The 19,498-nt window shown below is 42.2% G+C and overlaps 1 protein-coding gene across 1 annotated transcript in view; it reads right to left on the bottom strand.

Moving 5' to 3' along the window:
- Positions 1-19,498, bottom strand: part of cenpt (centromere protein T) — a 94,994-nt gene that overhangs the window by 21,872 nt on the left and 53,624 nt on the right. Inside the window, exon 11 of the mRNA XM_080187985.1 lies at positions 409-795. Coding sequence (XP_080044111.1) covers positions 409-795 — 387 coding nt within the window. The remainder of the gene's footprint in view (positions 1-408; positions 796-19,498) is intronic.

Here is a 19,498-nt window from a genome sequence, read left to right on the forward strand (position 1 = left end):
TGATTAGGTTTTAGAAAGAAAAATTAGTTATAGTCTCCATTTATGTTCAGTAGTTTTGATGGCATTTAGAATGGCAGTAAATGTGAGTGCAACATAGAAATTAAAATTCCTGTATTTTGTTGGAGAATAAGGGGAAAAAAGTATAATAAGGGCACAGAAAAATAGTCATATGAAAATGTTGCAAAGAAAATGGTTATAATCTTTACAAACAGAATGAATAACAACTGTTTTGCAGAATATATGGAATAAATGGTAAGATAATATTGAAATAAATAATTCGGCACACTTTCAACCGAAGAAGATTGCTCTAATAGACTCTTCACTGATGTAAAATTAATTGTTAATTTCTGCACAATTTCATGGATTCAGCAAACATTATAACACAATAGTATAACTGAAATGCAATACCATGATCCACTGACTCCTCATGCACTTGCAGATCCTCCACAGGCTTCTCTGCAGTGTCATCTATCTGCTGGTCGGTATCTGTCAAATTCTTTTCTTTAATGAGATAGTTAGAGCTGGTTCTTCCTACATAGGCCATCTTTACAGGTTCTTCTTCAGCTGGTACTGATAATTCCGTTTCTTTTTCTAGGTCAAGCCCAGAGTTCAAATCAAATACATCTTTTATTTCTTCAGTCCCTGCTGAATCAGCCTTCATTCCATTACCTTTTTTGGGCCAGGGTGAAGTGTACAATACAGTAGCAGCAAGTTTGTCCTGTTGTGTGTGTGAACATGATTTCTCTTTCCCAGTACTGTCACTTGATGCTTCCTGCACTTCAGGGAACGGTTTCTCTAAATCAAGAAAGAAAAATCATTTCTCATTACCTTATTGCTTAGAAGTCAGTCTACCAACAAGACAAGACCATAAGAATTTTACTTTTTTGTCAAAACTATTTAAAACCAAATTAGAACCAACTTTATTATGTTTACCAGAAACTATCTTTACTAACACAAGTTAATATGTTATAATCATTATCTGGGGACATGGTACAGCAATCTAAATGGTAAATCGCTAATACATGCTAACAGTTTTACCAAGTCAGTACTTAGCCTCAACAATGCTGTCACTGGTCTATCCTGGGGAAGATTAAAACAATCTTAAGACAAGAAAATCAAAAGGTAAGTGTCCCAGGCCATTCTTTTTGAAAACCCTCTATTCAATATTAGACTGTGAACGATAGGCAACCATGGTGGCTCAATTTGAAAAGGCTGTAGCTAAACTTTGCAGACTAAAAGGTTCCAGATTCAAATCGTGGTGTGTTGTTTGATCCTAGAACACTGGTAGTGGACTGCTACAATCCATTAATCAACCAAGCTTTCCAAAATTGATCAGCATCTATTCGAAGTGCACGTGAACAGTAAGTAAGGAGAGAACTGATTTGATCCTTCTTTTGCCCCCACTACCTCTCAAGTGCTCTTGAAAACACAAATTTAAGCCATTGTTAGGCTTAGATAAATATTATTAAATTCTCGAGCCCAAAAGGAATTTTGTGCTGACCTTTTCATTTTGACAGGTTTCTTCGATCTTGCATTTAAATCAAATTGGTTTAAACACAAGAACATAAGAAATAGGAGGAGTAGGCCATCCAGCCCTTCGAGCCTGCCCTGCTATTCAATAAGATCATGGCTGATCTGTAGTGGATCAATTCCACTTTCCCACTTTTTCCCCATAACCCTTAATTCCCTTGTCTATCAGAAATTTATCCACCCGTGACTTAAATATATTCAACGAGGTAGCCTCCACCACTTCAATGGGCAGAGAATTCCAGAGATTCACCACCCTTTGAGTGAAGAAGTTCCTCCTCAACTCCATTCTAAACTGCACCCCCTTCCACCCCCCCATGCCTTATTTTGAGGCTGTGCCCTCTAGTTCTGCTATCCTTTCTAAGCGGGAAGAATCTCTCTACTTCTACCCTATCTAGCCCCTTCATTATCTTGTAAGTCTCTATAAGATCCCCCCTCAGCCTTCTAAACTCTAATGAGTACAGACCCTGTCTATTCAATCTCTTCATAAGCTAACCCCCTCATCTCCGGTATCAGCCTGGTGAACCTTCTCTGTACTCCCTCCAAGGCCAATATATCCTTTCGCAAATAAGGGGACCAAAACTGCACACAACACTCCAGTTGCAGCCTCACCAGTGCCCTGTACAGTTGCAGCAAGACATAAGAACATAAGAAATAGGAGCAGGAGTAGGCCATCTAGCCCTTCGAGCCTGCCCCGCCATTCAGTAAGATCATGGCTGATCTGTCGTGGCTCAGTTCCACATTCCCGCCCTCTCCCCATAACCCTTAATCCCCTCTCTTATCAAAAACCCATCAACCCGCGTCTTAAAAATATTTAGCGAGGTAGCCTCCACCACTTCAACGGGCAGAGAATTCCAGAGATTCACCACCCTTTGAGTGAAGAAGTTCCTCCTCAACTCCGTTCTGAACCGCCCCCCCTTTATTTTGAGGCTGTGCCCCCTAGTCCTACTATCCATTCTGAGCGGGAAGAGTCTCTCCACCTCTATCCTATCCATCCCATTCATCATCTTATACGTCTCAATGAGATCTCCCCTCATTCTTCTAAACTCTAACAAGTACAAGCCTAATTTATTCAGCCTCTCCTCATAGCTCAACCCCCTCAACTCCGGCATCATCCTACTAAACCTCCTCTGCACTCCCTCCAAGGCCAAAATATCCTTGCGTAAGTACGGCGCCCAAAACTGCACACAGTACTCCAGCTGCGGCCTCACCAATGCCCTATACAGCCGCAGCAAGACCTCCCTACTTTTATATTCAATCCCCCTTGCTATGGAGGCCAGCATCCCATTCGCCTTCCTGACCACCTGCTGCACCTGCAGGCTGGGTTTTTGCGACTCATGCACAAGGACCTCTCTAGTGACAGCAATTGCATTAACGACCTCATCTCCTACCATCCTTCTATCTTTAATATTCGGCAAGCTATTTGTGTCCTCCTCCGTGAAGACCGATACAAAAAACTTATTTAAAGTCTCAGCCATTTCCTCGTCACCCACCGCTAAATCCCCCCTCTCGTCTTCCAAGGGTCCAACATTCACTCTAGCCAGTCTCCTCTTCTTTCTATATTTGTAAAAACTTTTACTGTCTTTTTTTATGTTTAGAGCTAGTTTAGCTTCATTCTCTATCTTTCCTTTCTTGATTGCTTTCTTAGTCATTCTTTGTTGTTTTTTAAATCTTTCCCAATCTTCTAATTCCCCAATATTTTTAGCTGCTCTGAACGCATCATTACCGTTGGAAATGGTAATCAAGATATTTGCGAGTCTTGAATATCAAATGTCAGTTTCAGTACATGCTTCTCTTTCAATAGGCAATTATTGTTTTACTGCTGTAGGTTGCTTTTGAACCACTTTTTCAAATAATTGTTTTTTTCATCAAGTATACCATCAGACCAGATCTCTGAACTTGTGTGGGTTGTATAATGCCCTCAACAACATCATCTGAGCTTAATCAAGTAAAACAACAGACAAATTTGTCGTGAATGGCTTTGGATAGTGGTAATGAAATTTGTATGCATGCTTACTCAAGTAAAATTGGATGATGGGGTTTGTGATCCTCTGCTTTTTCTGAATTTCAAGCTATTAAAGGAGCTCTACAATGTAAGCTCAGGTTAGGTACGCTGTGAGTGAAAGCTAACAAATCAAAATATATCATTGGAGACCATTTGTCATGCTGTGTTACAAAACAACAAAATACACTAAGTTCTATGGCTAGAGAATCACTGCTATTTCTCCGAAAGGCAAACATTTAGGGTTCCTGGTTCTTTGCACAAGACAAATTGCTAACTTTATGTTTTACTAATCAGTAAATAGATATTGTATAATTCTGATTTGATGTTAGTTTCTAAGCAGATTAAAGCAAAAATGTAAATTAAATACTGAAAAGATTATTTAGACCAATTGGCTTAGATGATTTGTGAGTTAGAAAAGTGCAAATGCTGAAAATCTGGAATGGAAACAAAAATAATAAAATAAACATCAGGTCAATTAGCATCTGAAAAGAGAAAAGATCGTCAACATTTCACATGTCAGCCATGACTCTCACTAACTTTAACAGCTGAAACATTCTTTCTGGTTGTATCACAGTTTGGTATGGCTCCTGCTCTGCCCAAGACCACAATAAACTACAAAATGTCATGAATAAAACCCAGTCCACCACGCAAACCAGCCCCCTATCCATTGATTCTGTCTACGCTTGCCGCTGCCTCAGAAAAGCAGCCAGCATAATTAAGGACCCTACAAACGCCAGACACTCCCTCCCACCTTCTTCTGTTGGGAAAAAGATGCAAAAGTCTGAGGTCACATACCAACCCACTCAAAAACAGCTTCTTCTCTGCTGTCATCAAACTTTTGAATGGACCTACCTTGCACTAAGTTGATCTTTCTCTACACCCTAGCTATGGCTGTAACACTCCATTCTGCACGCTCTTCTTTCTTTCTCTACGAATGGTATGCTTTGTCTGTACAGCATGCAAGAAACAATACTTTTTACTCTATACTAATTTGTGACAATAAATCAATCAAATCAAATAAAACATATCAGCTGATTTTTTTAAACAGAATTCTGCCCAAATTCTGAAAAAAATGTCATCAACCTATCCTCATTTTGCTGGTGTTTCTAGACTAGTTTTATATATCCTACATTTTGCAATTTTATTTTACATATCACACGTTCTGTGATTCAGAACTTAGTTGCAATTACTCAAGTATCCTAGATGCCTATGAATAGGTCACTCAACAACTCACTTTGGGGAGATGGTGGCATAGTAGTAACATTAATGAAATAGTAATCCAGAGGCCCAGGCTAATGGTTTGAGAATATGAATATGAATTCAATCCCATCACAACAGCTGATGGAATTTAAATTTAATTAATAGATCTGGAATATAAAGCTAGTCTCAGTAATCATGACCACAAAAACATTTATTATTGTAGAGGCCCTTCGAGTTCACCTACGTTGCTTAGGGAAGGAAATCTACTGGCCTGGTCTACGTGTGACTTCAAATCCACAACAACATAGTTGACTCTTAACTGTCCTCTGAAATGTTCAATTCGAGGGCAATTAGAGTTAGAGTCGTAGATCTTTCACACAGAAAAGGGCCAGCCATCAAGAACCTATTTCTTGCTCATTGTTCCTTGGGAGCACATCAGAGAGGGAGAGGCGAGAGCTTGTGAGTAAGTTACTGTTTTTTTTAAACTAACGTCTCTAGCTTTATTTTTTAAATTTTAAACCGGATACAGGAAGTGGTCATAGGAAGGCCTAGTAAGTAGTTTTTGTTTCCCTCTGGACCCCCATAAATTGGAAAGGTGAAGAAACCCGATACTCTACGTGTGTAGAGTATCCCATCCTACCCCCTCCTCTAACCTAAAAAAAAGAGTGACCTGGGGTGAGAGCAGGTAAGTTTAAGTTTATTTTTGTTTCTTGGTAAGGGAAGTAATAGGGATGGCAGTGCGATGTTTGAGGTGAGGGACACTGGTAGTGTCCCAGCTGATTACTCCTGCAGCAGGTGCATCCATTTGCTGCTCCTTGAGGACCGTGTTAGGGACCTGGAGCTGGAACTGGAGGAACTAAGAATTATTCGGGAAGCAGAGGCAGCTATCGACAAAAGTTACAGGGAGATAGTTACTCCTAAAAGTGATGCATGGGTGACTGCTAGAAGGGGTAAGCAGTCAGAACAGCGATCCCCTGAAGCTGTTCCTCTCCAAAATAAGTACTCTGTTTTGGACGTTGTTGGGGAGGAAGACTCAACCGGGCTAAGCCATGGAGTACAGGTCTCAGGAGTAGAGCCTGTCCTTGATGCTCAGGTGGGAAGGGGGAAGTAAAGAACAGGATTAGTGACTGGGGATTCCATAGTTAAGGGCATAGATAGGAGAGTCTGTGGGAACGAGCGAGACTTGTGGTTGGTATGTTGCCTCCCAGGTGCCAGGGTCCATGATATCTCCAATCGAGTGTTTGAGAGCCTTAAGGGGGAGGGGAACCAGCCCCAAGTTGTGGTTCATGTAGGCACCCATGACGTAGGTAGGAAAAGGGACAGGGATATAAAACGGAAATTCAGAGAGTTAGGATGGAAGCTTAGGGCTAAAACAAGCAGAATGGTTATCTCTGGTTTGTTACCTGTGCCACGGGATAGCATGAAGAATAGAGAGAGAGAACATTTGAACTCATGGCTAAAGGGATGGTGCAGGAGGGAAGGGTTCAGATACTTGGACAATTGGGGCTCATTCTGGGGTAGGTGGGACGTCTACAAGAGGGATGGTCTGCACCTGAACCAGAGGGGAACTAATATCTTGGGGGAAAAATTTGCCAATGCTATTCAGGGGGGTTTAAACTGATTCAGAGGGGGGATGGGAAACTGAACTGTAGCTCCAATGTACAGGAGGATGAGAATAAAGAGGTCATGGATAAGGTTTCTAGGTCACAGCAGTGTATTAGCAGGCGGGAGGGTGGTTTGAAGTGCGTATATTTTAATGCGAGGACCATACGCAATAAGGTGGACGAACTTACAGCCTGGATTGGTGCCTGGGACTTCGATGTTGTGGCCATTACAGAGACATGGATAGAGCAGGGACAGGAATGGTTGGTGCAGGTTCCGGGGTTCAGATGTTTTAGTCAGAGCAGAGAAGGTGGTAGAAGAGGGGGAGGCGTGGCATTGTTAGTCAAGGACAGTATTATGGTGGCAGAAAGGACGTTTGATGTGGACCTGTCTATTGAGGTAGTATGGGCTGAGATTAGAAACAGGAAAGGAGAGATTACACTGTTGGGAGATTTTTTTAAATAGGTCTCCAAAAAGTTCCAGAGATGTAGAGGAAAGGATTGCAAAGATGATCCTGGATAGGTGCAGAAGTAACAGGGTAGTTGTTATGGGGGACTTTAACTTTACAAATATCGATTGGAAAAGCTATAGTTCAAGCACGTTAGAGGGGTCAGTTTTTGTCCAATGTGTGCAGGAAGGTTTCATGACACAGTATGTAGATAGGCCAACAAGAGGTGAGGCTACATTGGATTTGGTACTGGGTAATGAACCAGACCAGGTGTTAGACTTGAAGGTAGGTGAGCACTTTGGTGATAGTGACCACAATTCAGTTACATTTACCTTAGTGATGGAAAGGGGTAGGCATATACCGAAGGGCAGAAGTTATAGCTGGGGGAAAGGTAATTATGAGGCTATTAGGCGAGATTTAGGATACATAGGGTGGAGTAGGAAATTGTAGAGGCTGGGAACACCTGAAATGTGGAGCTTATTCAAGTAGCAGCTACCGCGAGTCCTTGATAAATATGTACCTGTCAGGCAGGGAGGAAGTGGTCGAGCGAGGGAACCGTGGTGTACTAAGGAAGTTGAATCTCTGGTGAAGAGGAAGAAGGAGGCTTATGTAAAGATGAGGTGTGAAGGCTCAGTTAGGGCACTGGAGAGTTATAAATTAGCCAGGAAGGAGCTAAACAGAGTTAAGAGCTAGAAGAGGACATAAGAACATAAGAAATAGGAGCAAGAGTAGGCCATCTAGCCCTTCGAGCCTGCCCCGCCATTCAATAAGATCATGGCTGATCTGTCGTGGCTCAGTTCCACATTCCCGCCCTCTCCCCATAACCCTTAATCTCCTCTCTTATCAAAAACCCATCAACCCGCGTCTTAAAAATATTTAGTGAGGTAGCCTCCACCACTTCAACGGGCAGAGAATTCCAGAGATTCACCACCCTTTGAGTGAAGAAGTTCCTCCTCAACTCCATTCTAAACCACCCCCCCTTTATCTTGAGGCTGTGCCCCCTAGTCCTAGACATGAGAAGACTTTGGCGGATAGGATCAAGGAAAATCCTAAAGCTTTCTACAGGTAGGTCAAGAATAAAAGATTGGTTAGGGCAAGATTAGGGCCAGTCACAGACAGCAGTGGGAAGTTGTGCGTGGAGCCTGAAGAGATAGGAGAGGCACTGAATGAGTATTTTTCGTCAGTATTCACGCAGGAAAAAGTCAGTGTAGTCAAGGAGAATACTGCGATACCAGGTAGTAGACTAGACAGGATTGAGGTACATAAGGAGGTGGTGTTGGCAATTCTTGAGAGTGTGAAAATAGATAAGTCCCCTGGGCCGGATGGGATTTACCCAAGGATTCTCTGGGAGGCTAGGGAGGAGATTGCAGAGCCTTTAGCTTTGATCTTCATGTCGTCATTGGCTTCAGGTACAGTGCCGGAAGACTGGAGGATAGCAAATGTTGTCCCTTTGTTCAAGAAGGGGAGTAGAGACCATCCTGGGAATTATAGACCAGTGAGCCTTACTTCTGTTGTGGGCAAAGTTTTGGAAAGAATTATAAGGGATAGGATTTATAATCATCTAGAGGGAAATAAATTGATTAGGGATAGTCAACACGGTTTTGTGAAGGGTAGGTCGAGTCTCACAAACCTTCGAGTTTTTTGAAAAGGTGACCAAAGAGGTGGATAAGGGTAAGGCAGTTGACGTGGTGTATATGGACTTCAGCAAAGCGTTTGATAAGGTTCCCCATGGTAGGCTATTGCAGAAAATGCAGATGCATGGGATTGAGGGTGATTTAGCAGTTTGGATCAGGAATTGGCTAGCTAAAAATGAAGACAGAGGGTGGTGGTTGATGGGAAATATTCAACCTGGAGTGCAGTTACAAGTGGTGTACCTCAAGGATCTGTTTTGGGGCCACTGCTGTTTGTCATTTTTATAAATGACCTAGATGAGGGTGTAGAAGGATGGATTAGTAAATTTGCTGACGACACCAAAGTTGGAGGAGTTGTAGACAGTGAGGATGGATGTTACAGTTTGCAGAGGGACATAAATAAGCTGCAGAGCTGGGCCGAGAGGTGGCAGATGGCATTTAATACGGAAAAGTGTGAGGTGATTCATTGTGGTAAGAACAACAGGAGTACAGAATATAGGGCTAATGGAAGGACTCTTAGTAGTGTTGACGAGCAGAGAGATCTCAGGGTACATATGCATAGCCCCCTGAAAGTTGGCACCCAGGCTGATAAGGTTGTTAAGGCGGCGTACGGTGTGTTAGCTTTTATTGGTAGAGGGATTGAATTTCGGAGCCGTGAGGTCATGTTACAACTGTACAAAACTCCAGCGCGGCCACACTTGGAGTATTGCGTGCAGTTCTGGTCGCCACATTATAAGAAAGATGTGGAGGCATTGGAAAGGGTGCAGAGGAGGTTTACCAGGATGTTGCCTGGTATGGTGGGAAGGTCTTATGAGGAAAGGCTGAGGGACTTGGGGTTATTTTCATTGGAGAGAAGAAGGTTACGAGGTGACCTGATTGAGACATACAAGATGATCAAAGGATTGGATAGGGTGGACAGTGAGAGCCTTTTACCTTGGATGGTGATGGCTAACACAAGGGGACAAAGCTTTAAATTAAGGGGTGGTAATTATAGGACGGATGTCAGAGGTAGGTTCTTTACTCAGAGGGTAGTATGGTCGTGGAATGCCCTGCCTGCAGCAGTTGTGGACTCGCCAACTTTAAGGGCATTCAAATGGTCAGTGGATAGGCATATGGATAACATTGGAATAGTTTAGGTTAGAGGGTCATTAGATTGGTTCCACTGGTTGGTGCAACATCGAGAGCCGAAGGGCCTGTACTGCACTGTAACATTCTATGTTCTATCTGAATCCCAATTTCCAGCACTTGATCCGCAGCCTTGTATGTTATGGTGTTGGGCAACAATTACTGACTTTGTTAGGAATGCCCACATCCTATGAAAGATTAAAGAAAAATAAATAACTTGCAGTGCTCAGTTGTGAACCTGCATTCATTCTGTATTACTTGGCAGAAAATCTAGATATCATCTTTGCAATAGCAACTGGTGAAGAGGAATTTTTCTCAGTTGCAATGCATTATAAAAGGGGAAAACTAAAAACAACTCTTCCTCAATTTTGGCATAGGGTTGTTTTTTTGGATTGGATGAATGTATATCAACAGTAGCATTCTGATGGTTATACTCCCAATAATTATCATTGTGAGAGAACGAAACACAAGAGTACAACAAAGTGAAACGCAAAATTCAATTTTCCTCTATCCGATTTAAAAGAAAGTTAATTCAGTCATTATATAAAGTTAATCAGAATTTTTGCTTGAAAATCCATTTGTAAAAATAATTAGGTAAATCAAACAAGTTATATTCACCAAAGCCAAACAGGCTAATTGAGAAAATCTTCCAACAGGATTTTCACTCTAGCCAAGGTGTATCTCATGTGAGACCAGGTTAATTAATCCAGGCCTTAATTATCTTAGAGCTGGTTTACATCCGTCATATAATCCACAGATAAATCTGCAATAAGCAATAAATCTTACTGGCATATACTATTAAACATGGATGCACAAAAGCTGCCTTGTATTTTGGTCAATAAGAACATAAGAACTAGGAACAGGACTACGCAATTCAGCCCCTCAAGCCATTTAATACGATCATGGATGATCTTGTCTCAGCTTGAACTCCAATTTCCTGTCCGCTCTCCAAAACTCTTCAACCCATTATCAATATAAAATCTGTCTATCTCCTCCTTACATTTTATTCAATGTCCCAGCATCCACAATGAGGTAGTGGTTCACAACCCTTACAGAAATAATTTCTCCTCATCTCAGTTTTAGGATAAGGGGTAGAGGATTTAAAACAATGACCTCTCATTCCAGATTGTCCCACAAGAAAAAACCACTCTCTCTACATTTACTGTCAATCCCCTTTAGCGTATTATCTACCTCAATTAGATCTCCCCTCATCCTTGTAAACTCTAGATATTAGAGGTCTAAGCTGTTCAATCTCTCTTTATATGACAAACCCCTCACATTTACAGGCTGAACAAAAATAGAACAGTATAAATTGGTTCAAAACAATGGGTGGTGCTGTCCCTGTGCCCCACTATGTGGGTGTGAAACCTTCACTCGCTGGCCACCTTGTGCTTAAGGTATGTTAAATACTTATCAGATATGCCCCAGTAATCTGTCAATCCACCCTCCTTTAACATCCTTGGTGAGAAATTACATTATTACAACACCAGTATGAAAATCAGAATGCAACTTCCAAGTTTTCAAAAACATTTCTGATAACTTGAATAAATCGTTTGGACAGACAGTTTCCAGAAATTGAGCGCCTGGAGCTCCCCATACCACAGCCGCTTAGGTGCAGGGAAGCACAAGTGATTGTAATAGTATTGAAATAAAACTTATATTTCAAAAATATTGTTTTGTTTCTTTAGTCATTCTTGCATGAAACTGCAGAAATCAAGGTTTATCAATCTGCTTTCACACATTTGACAAATAGTATGGAACAACATTCTGCGATGGAGATCATCGGTTAACAAGATTGCCATAGCAAAGATGGGAAATAAATCTCAACATCAATTTATTTTGTAACAGTGATAATGTAAAATTAATGAGTATTTAGAACTGTGCATTAAAAGTGGGTTTTGTTGATCATTGTCTTGAATTACTGCTCCTGTCTTGAGGCAGGACTGGTGTGTCCAACTTGCACTCCATTATTTCTCTTTAATCTAAGTGCTATGATGCCAAATGGTTTATCCAAATTAAAATATTAAATTGATTGCAAAATTAAATTTCTAATTAACTGACTCATCTTTGAAACAGCTAATTAACATAGATTTTTTCAAATTCTTGGTTGCCTCTAAGCTTACCAAAGCATGATGACACTGTCATTAATATGTTAGTTTTTATGTGTGAACTGCAAATAACACAAGCATTTTTGATTTTGAGTTAATTCATCTTAATTAATCCCAGCATCTACTTACACATTTTATTTAACTGGATACTTTTAGGATATGTCTCAGCTTTTCATTATTGACAAAGAACTGACTTTGATAAGGAACAATTTGTCCTCATAGTCCCAGTACCGAATACTATACTATTAAGTAAAGCAACAAATAGTGTAATTATCAATCAAAGTGATGTTTGCTTTTTGGAATCTATAACATTTCCAAAAATAATCCTGGAAAGTGCCCCATGCATCACAATTGCCCAATTTAAAATTAAAAGTATTAATCATTTTGTAATATTCCTCTTAAGAACTGTAAAGTCAAGGCTTGTCTGCAAGTCATGATGGTTAGCTTCATTGAAAACTTTCAATTTGTCAATGTTAAGGATGTATTTTTGTGAAATTGCACGCAGCTCACTCTGAAAAGGGGGAAGCTTTATAGATGGAAGAAGGCCCATGTGCCAACTCATACAGCTCATTGCCAGGACAAATATTTCATGTTTGTGAAAGATAAAATAGTTAAACTATATGCATCAATATATTGAAGTCTGTTTGATTTAACGCTTGCTTCATTATGAAATTGTTTTTCAATATCATAATCTGTTAACAACTTTGTTTAAGAGTGATGGTAGAGATAAGATGGAGACCTTAGGACCTTGACATTTTGCAGAAAGACAGGATAAGATCAATGTGAAACTGCAGAATCGCACAACTTGAGCTATTAACAGAAATGTGAATCTTTGAATGTCTGGAAAAGCAGGCAGCACCTGTAAATGACCACGTGTTGGGACATGGACTATCAAACTGGCTAGGGCAAATTAAACCTTAATATGGCATGGCATGGGAATAAAAGAGTCATAAGACATCGTTGGCACATACCTAGAAGACCGACTACAATCAACAGGATGCTGAAAGAAGAGAAGACTGTGTCCCAGAGATCTCAGAATTAGGAACCATTGGAGCTCAGTCTCACTTCATATCTGTTGCTGTTAAGTATTTTGTTTGTATTTCTTTGCGAGTCTGAGTGAACTCTCCACCTTGATTAAAGAACATGAGAGCACACCTTGTAAGTCAGAACTCAAGATCCACCCTGAGTCAGTCTTGAAACACAGATGATCATATCTGAGGGTTTCTCTCACTATGATTCTTACACTGCTGACTATTCAATTTAGTAATCAGTTAAGTATATTTTTGTTCTTCCAAGGTTATAAATAAGCTGATGAAACATCCACAAGTTCAATACAAGAATGATTATTCTTTGATATTTTTCACTCCTCTTACAGAGTGTGATGGTAGGATGATCTGGCCTCTACCCTACTCCTAAGATGTGCAGGTTAGGTTGATTGGCTAAATGTCAGGGAGATTAGCAGGGTAAATGAAGGTTACAGGAATAGGGCCTGGGTGACATTGTGGTAGGTACAGACTCAATAGGCCAGATGGTCGCCTTCTGTACTGCAGGGATTCTATGATTCATTCCCATGTATTAAAGGCAAGAGAAAGGGCTTTCATTTTATTGGTGATTAGGGTTTGGAATTTAACAGGCCGGTAAGGTGTTCAAGACACTTCAGAAATGAATTGGATAAATATTTGAACAAAAATTTGCGGAGATATGGGGAAGAGAGTAAGGGCATGGGGCCAATTGGATTGATCTTCAAAGAAATCAGCAAAGACCCAATGGACCATATGTTCTCTTTCTGTGCTGCATAATTCAATCATAATGGTACATGATTATTTGAGATCTTTCTCACAATCACAAAGCAACCCAGGTCAAAGCATTGCACACCTTGCCAAAGAATCATCTTCAGCCAAAACATTTTCAAGTTACTACAAATTTTCATACTACAACCAATTGCAAGCTGCATGCTCATTGATGCACATATTTTGAAAAACAGTGTTTAAACAATTGTCACAGCCCTTCATCTTAGAACGCTTCCTTCTGTACGGACATCTTTCTTCTCCAAGAATAAATACATTGCAGAGGCATGCGATCAGCAGCCTTCTCATCTAAAACTCCTAACTCGCTTTGAGGAAATTATTTTCCAAATAGTTAAACTGATGCAGTTGTGGCATTTTAAGACGGTTTTGCAGAAGGACACTTTACATCTCAGGCTAGAATATTTTGTGCTTCCGCAGATGCTCCCAAGCTGTCTTTCCAGCCATAGTCCTAATGACTACTAAACCTAAAATCAAATAGCATATGGTGGCACTTGTTCTACGTATTTAAATGCTAGCACAAAAATATCCACTTTGAAGGATTAAATTTGGACTTCGAAAAGGAGATATTTGGTGAAGCAGATAGTAAAACTGACAAATAGCAAAGAAAAGTAGCAGTAGATGATGAGGTGGCTTTCATTTACTCGAATGCTTCCAGGGTTCAGGGATTCCTGTTACAATTCTAGTTGATATTATTACCGAATAGAAAAATTCCAGAATGGAATCCTGGATCAAAAAAAATCATAATTTTTCCCTTTTTTAGAGAACATGGAGGGAAAGAATCACAGGACCACTAAATAATAAGAAAAAAATTATTAAACATGAGAAATTTGATGATACAATAATCCTGTACTTCTCCCTTAGTTTCACAAATGCATAGAGTTTTCAAAAATAACACTCCACGCTGAACCAATGGCCAATGCCACTCAACAGGTCTTCCATGGATTTCTCTTCAAATTCCCTCAGATGATTGTCACAAGTGTCTCAAAACTCCACTCACAAAAAGATATGCTTTAAAATCTTCTTTCAAACAAAGCTTTCCATCAGCTGTTTGCATTAAAATTCCACTCCAGGTTTTTCAACCATACTTTCAAAAAAAGCTTCTGCTTCACATTTAACAAGGAATCCAGCACCAGGTATTCCACTTCCTTTCAGGCTTCCTTAATCTTGAAATAAGAACATAAGAAATAGGAGCAGGAGTAGGCCATCTGGCCCTTCGAGCCTGCCCCGCCATTCAATAAGATCATGGCTGATCTGTCGTGGCTCAGTTCCACTTTCCCGCCCTCTCCCCATAACCCTTAATCCCCTCTCTTATCAAAAACCCATCAACCCGCTTCTTAAAAATATTTAGCGAGGCAGCCTCCACCACTTCAACGGGCAGAGAATTCCAGAGATTCACCACCCTTTGAGTGAAGAAGTTCCTCCTCAACTCCGTTCTGAACCGCCCCCCCTTTATCTTGAGGCTGTGCCCCCTAGTCCTACTGTCTTTTTTGAGCGGGAAGAGTCTTTCCACCTCTATCCTATCCATCCCATTCATCATCTTATACGTCTCAATGAGATCTCCCCTCATTCTTCTAAACTCTAATGAGTACAAGCCTAGTTTATTCAGCCTCTCCTCATAGCTCAACCCCCTCAACTCCGGTATCAGCCTAGTAAACCTCCTCTGCACTCCCTCCAAGGCCAAAATATCCTTGCGCAGGTGCGGCGCCCAAAACTGCACACAGTACTCCAGCTGCGGCCTCACCAATGCCCTATACAGCTGCAGCAAGACCTCCCTACTTTTATATTCAATTCCCCTTGCTATGAAGGCCAGCATCCCATTCGCCTTCCTGACCACCTGCTGCACCTGCAGGCTGGGTTTTTGCGACTCATGCACAAGGACCCCGAGGTCCCTCTGCACCGTCGCCTGCTGCAGTTTTTCGCCACGTAAGTAATAGTCCTTCCTACCATTCTTCCTACCAAAGTGGACCACCTCACACTTGCCAACATTAAATTCCATTTGCCATTTCCTGGCCCATTCGCCCAGCCTATCTAGATCCTTCTGCAGACTCTCCACACCCTCCGCACAATTTGCCTTTCCCCCAATCTTGGTGTCATCAGCAAATTTCGACACCCTACACTCGGTTCCCTCCTCCAGATCATCTATATAAATGGTAAATAGCTGAGGCCCCAGCACCGACCAATGCAACGTGCATCCAGAATTCTACACAAACTCAGGTTTCAGTCACCAGCAGAATATTATTGGTACAAAAGAGGAAAATAAACCTCATGACTGGCTACAGACATGCCAAGTATATGAAACAATCTCATCAGTTTTTCTCTTCCCAGGTCTGTCTTTGACTTCTATGAGCAGTACTCTGTTCTAAAATGGTTTCTCTTTGTTCCTTTAACTTCAGACTTCTTGGAAACTTCTCTGCATTTCCCTCATTTCCTTAACTAACTGTTCTTTAAGTTTCATGCGCTTCTTTTCTTAACTATAACTCCATTGTATGAATTCTGTGATGAAACTGTGCCTTTAAGAAATGTATGTGTGTCATATTTCTTGTGTAGGACTTTTTGCAAGGAGTCAGTTCAGTGACGCTTTGTCAATAATCGGCAGCCCACGTTGATAATGCAGAAGCATATCTGACCCGAATTGCTGGGGTGTTTGTTTTAATCTGGACTAATGCAGTGTTGTTATTTAATGTTTCTCCCTGGGGTTGACTGACAGGAAAGTCATGTGACTGAGCAGGGCTGGCTCACTGAAAGACACAAGTTCAGTTGCTGCTTGGGCTCTTCAGAAAGAAATAGCTCTCTGTCCCATTCTCTCTCTCTGGAGATTGGAGGCTGGAGGCTGGAACTTGCCAGAAAATAGTCTCTTTCTCTGACGTTCTGCTATTTGAAAATGCATCTTTCTTGAGAGGCTGCTGCATTGGAGACCCAAGACAGGTGTCTTTCTATATCTCTGAGCACAGGGGAAGAGGCCGAGGATGTCCCAAGTGGTGGCGTTACGGCAAATAGGGTCCAGGTGAAGGCTGGGATGAAAGCGCTTTATCTGAATGCACGAAGCATTCGGAATAAAGTGGATGAGCTGGTGGCGCAGATCGACACAAATGGATACGATCTGGTGGCCATTACAGAGACGTGGCTGCAAGGTGACAGGGACTGGGAGATGAATGTACAGGGCTATCAAGTGTTTAGGAAGGATAGGCAGGAGGAAAGAGGGGGTGGCGTAGCTCTGCTGATTAAGGATAGTATCAAGGTGGTAGCAAGGGATGATATCGGAGCCAAAGAGCAGAACGTGGAATCGTTGTGGGTGGAGATTAGGAACAGCAAAGGGAGGAAGACGCTGGTGGGTGTCGTCTATAGGCCCCCGAATAATGATCTGGAGGTGGGGCGGGCTGTTAACACGCAAATAAGTGCGGCGTGCAGGAATGGGACGGCAGTAGTTATGGGAGATTTCAATCTGCATATTGATTGGTCGACCCATGTTGGACGAGGTGGGCTCGAGGAGGAGTTCTTGGAATGCTGCCGGGATAATTTCCTTGAACAGTGTGTGTTGGAGCCGACGAGGGAGCGAGCTATCTTGGATCTGGTGCTATGTAATGAGGCGGGTAGAATTAGGGACCTTGCGGTGAAGGATCCTCTTGGAGAGAGTGATCATTTGAATAGAGGGGAGTATGGTAGGATGAGAGAAGAATTGGCGAATGTGGACTGGGGGAATGTGTTGGAAGGTAGGTCTGCTGAGGAGCAGTGGAGGATCTTTAAGGAGATCTTTCTTGGTGCTCAGCAGAAATTTATTCCGATGGTTAAAAAGGACAGTAGGAAGAGAGGTAATAAGCCGTGGATAACGAAGGAGGTGAAGGAAAGTGTTAAATTAAAAGCGGAGGAATTTAGAGTAGCTAAGAGCAGTGGGCGAGAAGAGGATTGGGAAAGGTTTAAATGTCAACAAAGATTGACAAAGAAGTTGATAAAGGAGGGTAGGAGAAGCTATGAGGCTGGGCTAGCACTTAATATAAAAAAGGATAGCAAGAGTTTTTATAAATATATAAAAAGGAAGAGGCTGGCTAGGGTGAACGTTGGTCCTTTAGAGGATGAGAAAGGGGAGCTAGTGGTAGGGGATGGGGATATGGCGAAGGTCTTGAATAACTTTTTTGTTTCTGTCTTCACGGAGGAGGACGTGAATAATTTGCCGGGTGTTAGCGATGGAAAGGTGGTAGGAATGGAGGGTCTTAATGACATTACTGTTACTAGAGAGGTGGTGCTCGACAGACTGGAGGGGCTGATTGTGGACAAGTCCCCAGGACCGGATGGAATGCATCCGAGGGTTCTGAAAGAAATGGCGGAGGTGATAGTGGATGCCTTGGTGGTTATTTTCCAGACGTCGCTGGATTCCGGGGAAGTGCCGGAAGATTGGAAAACGGCTAATGTTACGCCGTTGTTTAAGAAGGGTGCCAGGCAAAAGGCGGGGAATTATAGGCCGGTTAGTTTAACGTCTGTGGTAGGTAAAATGTTAGAATCCATCATTAAGCAGGAAATTGCGAGGCATCTTGAAGGGAATTGCTTGATAGGGCGGACGCAACACGGTTTCTATGAGGATGTGTCTAGGGCAGTGGATAGAGGAGAGCCGGTGGATGTGGTCTTTCTGGATTTTCAGAAGGCGTTTGACAAGGTACCTCACAAGAGGTTATTGCAGAAGGTCAGGGGACATGGAGTTGGGGGTAGGGTGTTAGCGTGGATAGAGGATTGGTTGTCAAATAGGAGGCAGAGAGTGGGGGTCAATGGGTGCTATTCGGATTGGCGGATGGTGACTAGTGGGGTGCCCCAGGGGTCGGTGCTGGGGCCTCAGCTATTTACCATTTATATAGATGATCTGGAGGAGGGAACCGAGTGCAGGGTGTCGAAATTTGCTGATGACACCAAGATTGGGGGAACGGCAAATTGTGCGGAGGGTGTGGAGAGTCTGCAGAAGGATCTAGATAGGCTGGGCGAATGGGCCAGGAAATGGCAAATGGAATTTAATGTTGGCAAGTGTGAGGTGGTCCACTTTGGTAGGAAGAATGGTAGGAAGGACTATTACTTACGTGGCGAAAAACTGCAGCAGGCGACGGTGCAGAGGGACCTCGGGGTCCTTGTGCATGAATCGCAAAAACCCAGCTTGCAGGTGCAGCAGGTGGTCAGGAAGGCGAATGGGATGCTGGCCTTCATAGCGAGGGGGATTGAATATAAAAGTAGGGAGGTCTTGCTGCAGCTGTATAGGGCATTGGTGAGGCCGCAGCTGGAGTACTGTGTGCAGTTTTGGGCGCCGCACCTGCGCAAGGATATTTTGGCCCTGGAGGGAGTGCAGAGGAGGTTTACTAGGCTGATACCGGAGTTGAGGGGATTGAGCTATGAGGAGAGGCTGAATAAACTAGGCTTGTACTCGTTAGAGTTTAGAAGAATGAGGGGAGATCTCATTGAGACGTATAAGATGATGAATGGGATGGATAGGATAGAGGTGGAGAGACTCTTCCCGCTCAAAAAAGACAGTAGGACTAGGGGGCACAGCCTCAAGATAAAGGGGAGGCGGTTTAGAACGGAGTTGAGGAGGAACTTCTTCACTCAAAGGGTGGTGAATCTCTGGAATTCTCTGCCCGTTGAAGTGGTGGAGGCTGCCTCGCTAAATATTTTTAAGAAGCGGGTTGATGGGTTTTTGATAAGAGAAGGGATTAAGTGTTATGGGGAGAGGGCGGGAAAGTGGAACTGAGCCACGACAGATCAGCCATGATCTTATTGAATGGCGGGGCAGGCTCGAAGGGCTAGATGGCCTACTCCTGCTCCTATTTCTTATGTTCTTATGTTCTTAAAGGCTGAAAATCTAGCATCCACGTGAGCCTTTTTTTTTGTGGAACCGATTCTGAAAAAGGATGCACCTCTGTGAGGGTATTGCTTAAAATGAAACTCTAGAGATAGCTGGTTTTAAGAATTATATCTTGTTATGTTTAAGTATTTCAATTGGTAGTTATGTGAATTCTTTTGGTTATATTTTAACTATGTTGTTAGATAAACTTGCTGTAATAAAAGCTTCC

This window comes from Carcharhinus amblyrhynchos, chromosome 4 (assembly GCF_965287045.1).
Source record: "Carcharhinus amblyrhynchos chromosome 4, sCarAmb.v2.hapA, whole genome shotgun sequence".
Classification (NCBI taxonomy): domain Eukaryota; kingdom Metazoa; phylum Chordata; class Chondrichthyes; order Carcharhiniformes; family Carcharhinidae; genus Carcharhinus; species Carcharhinus amblyrhynchos.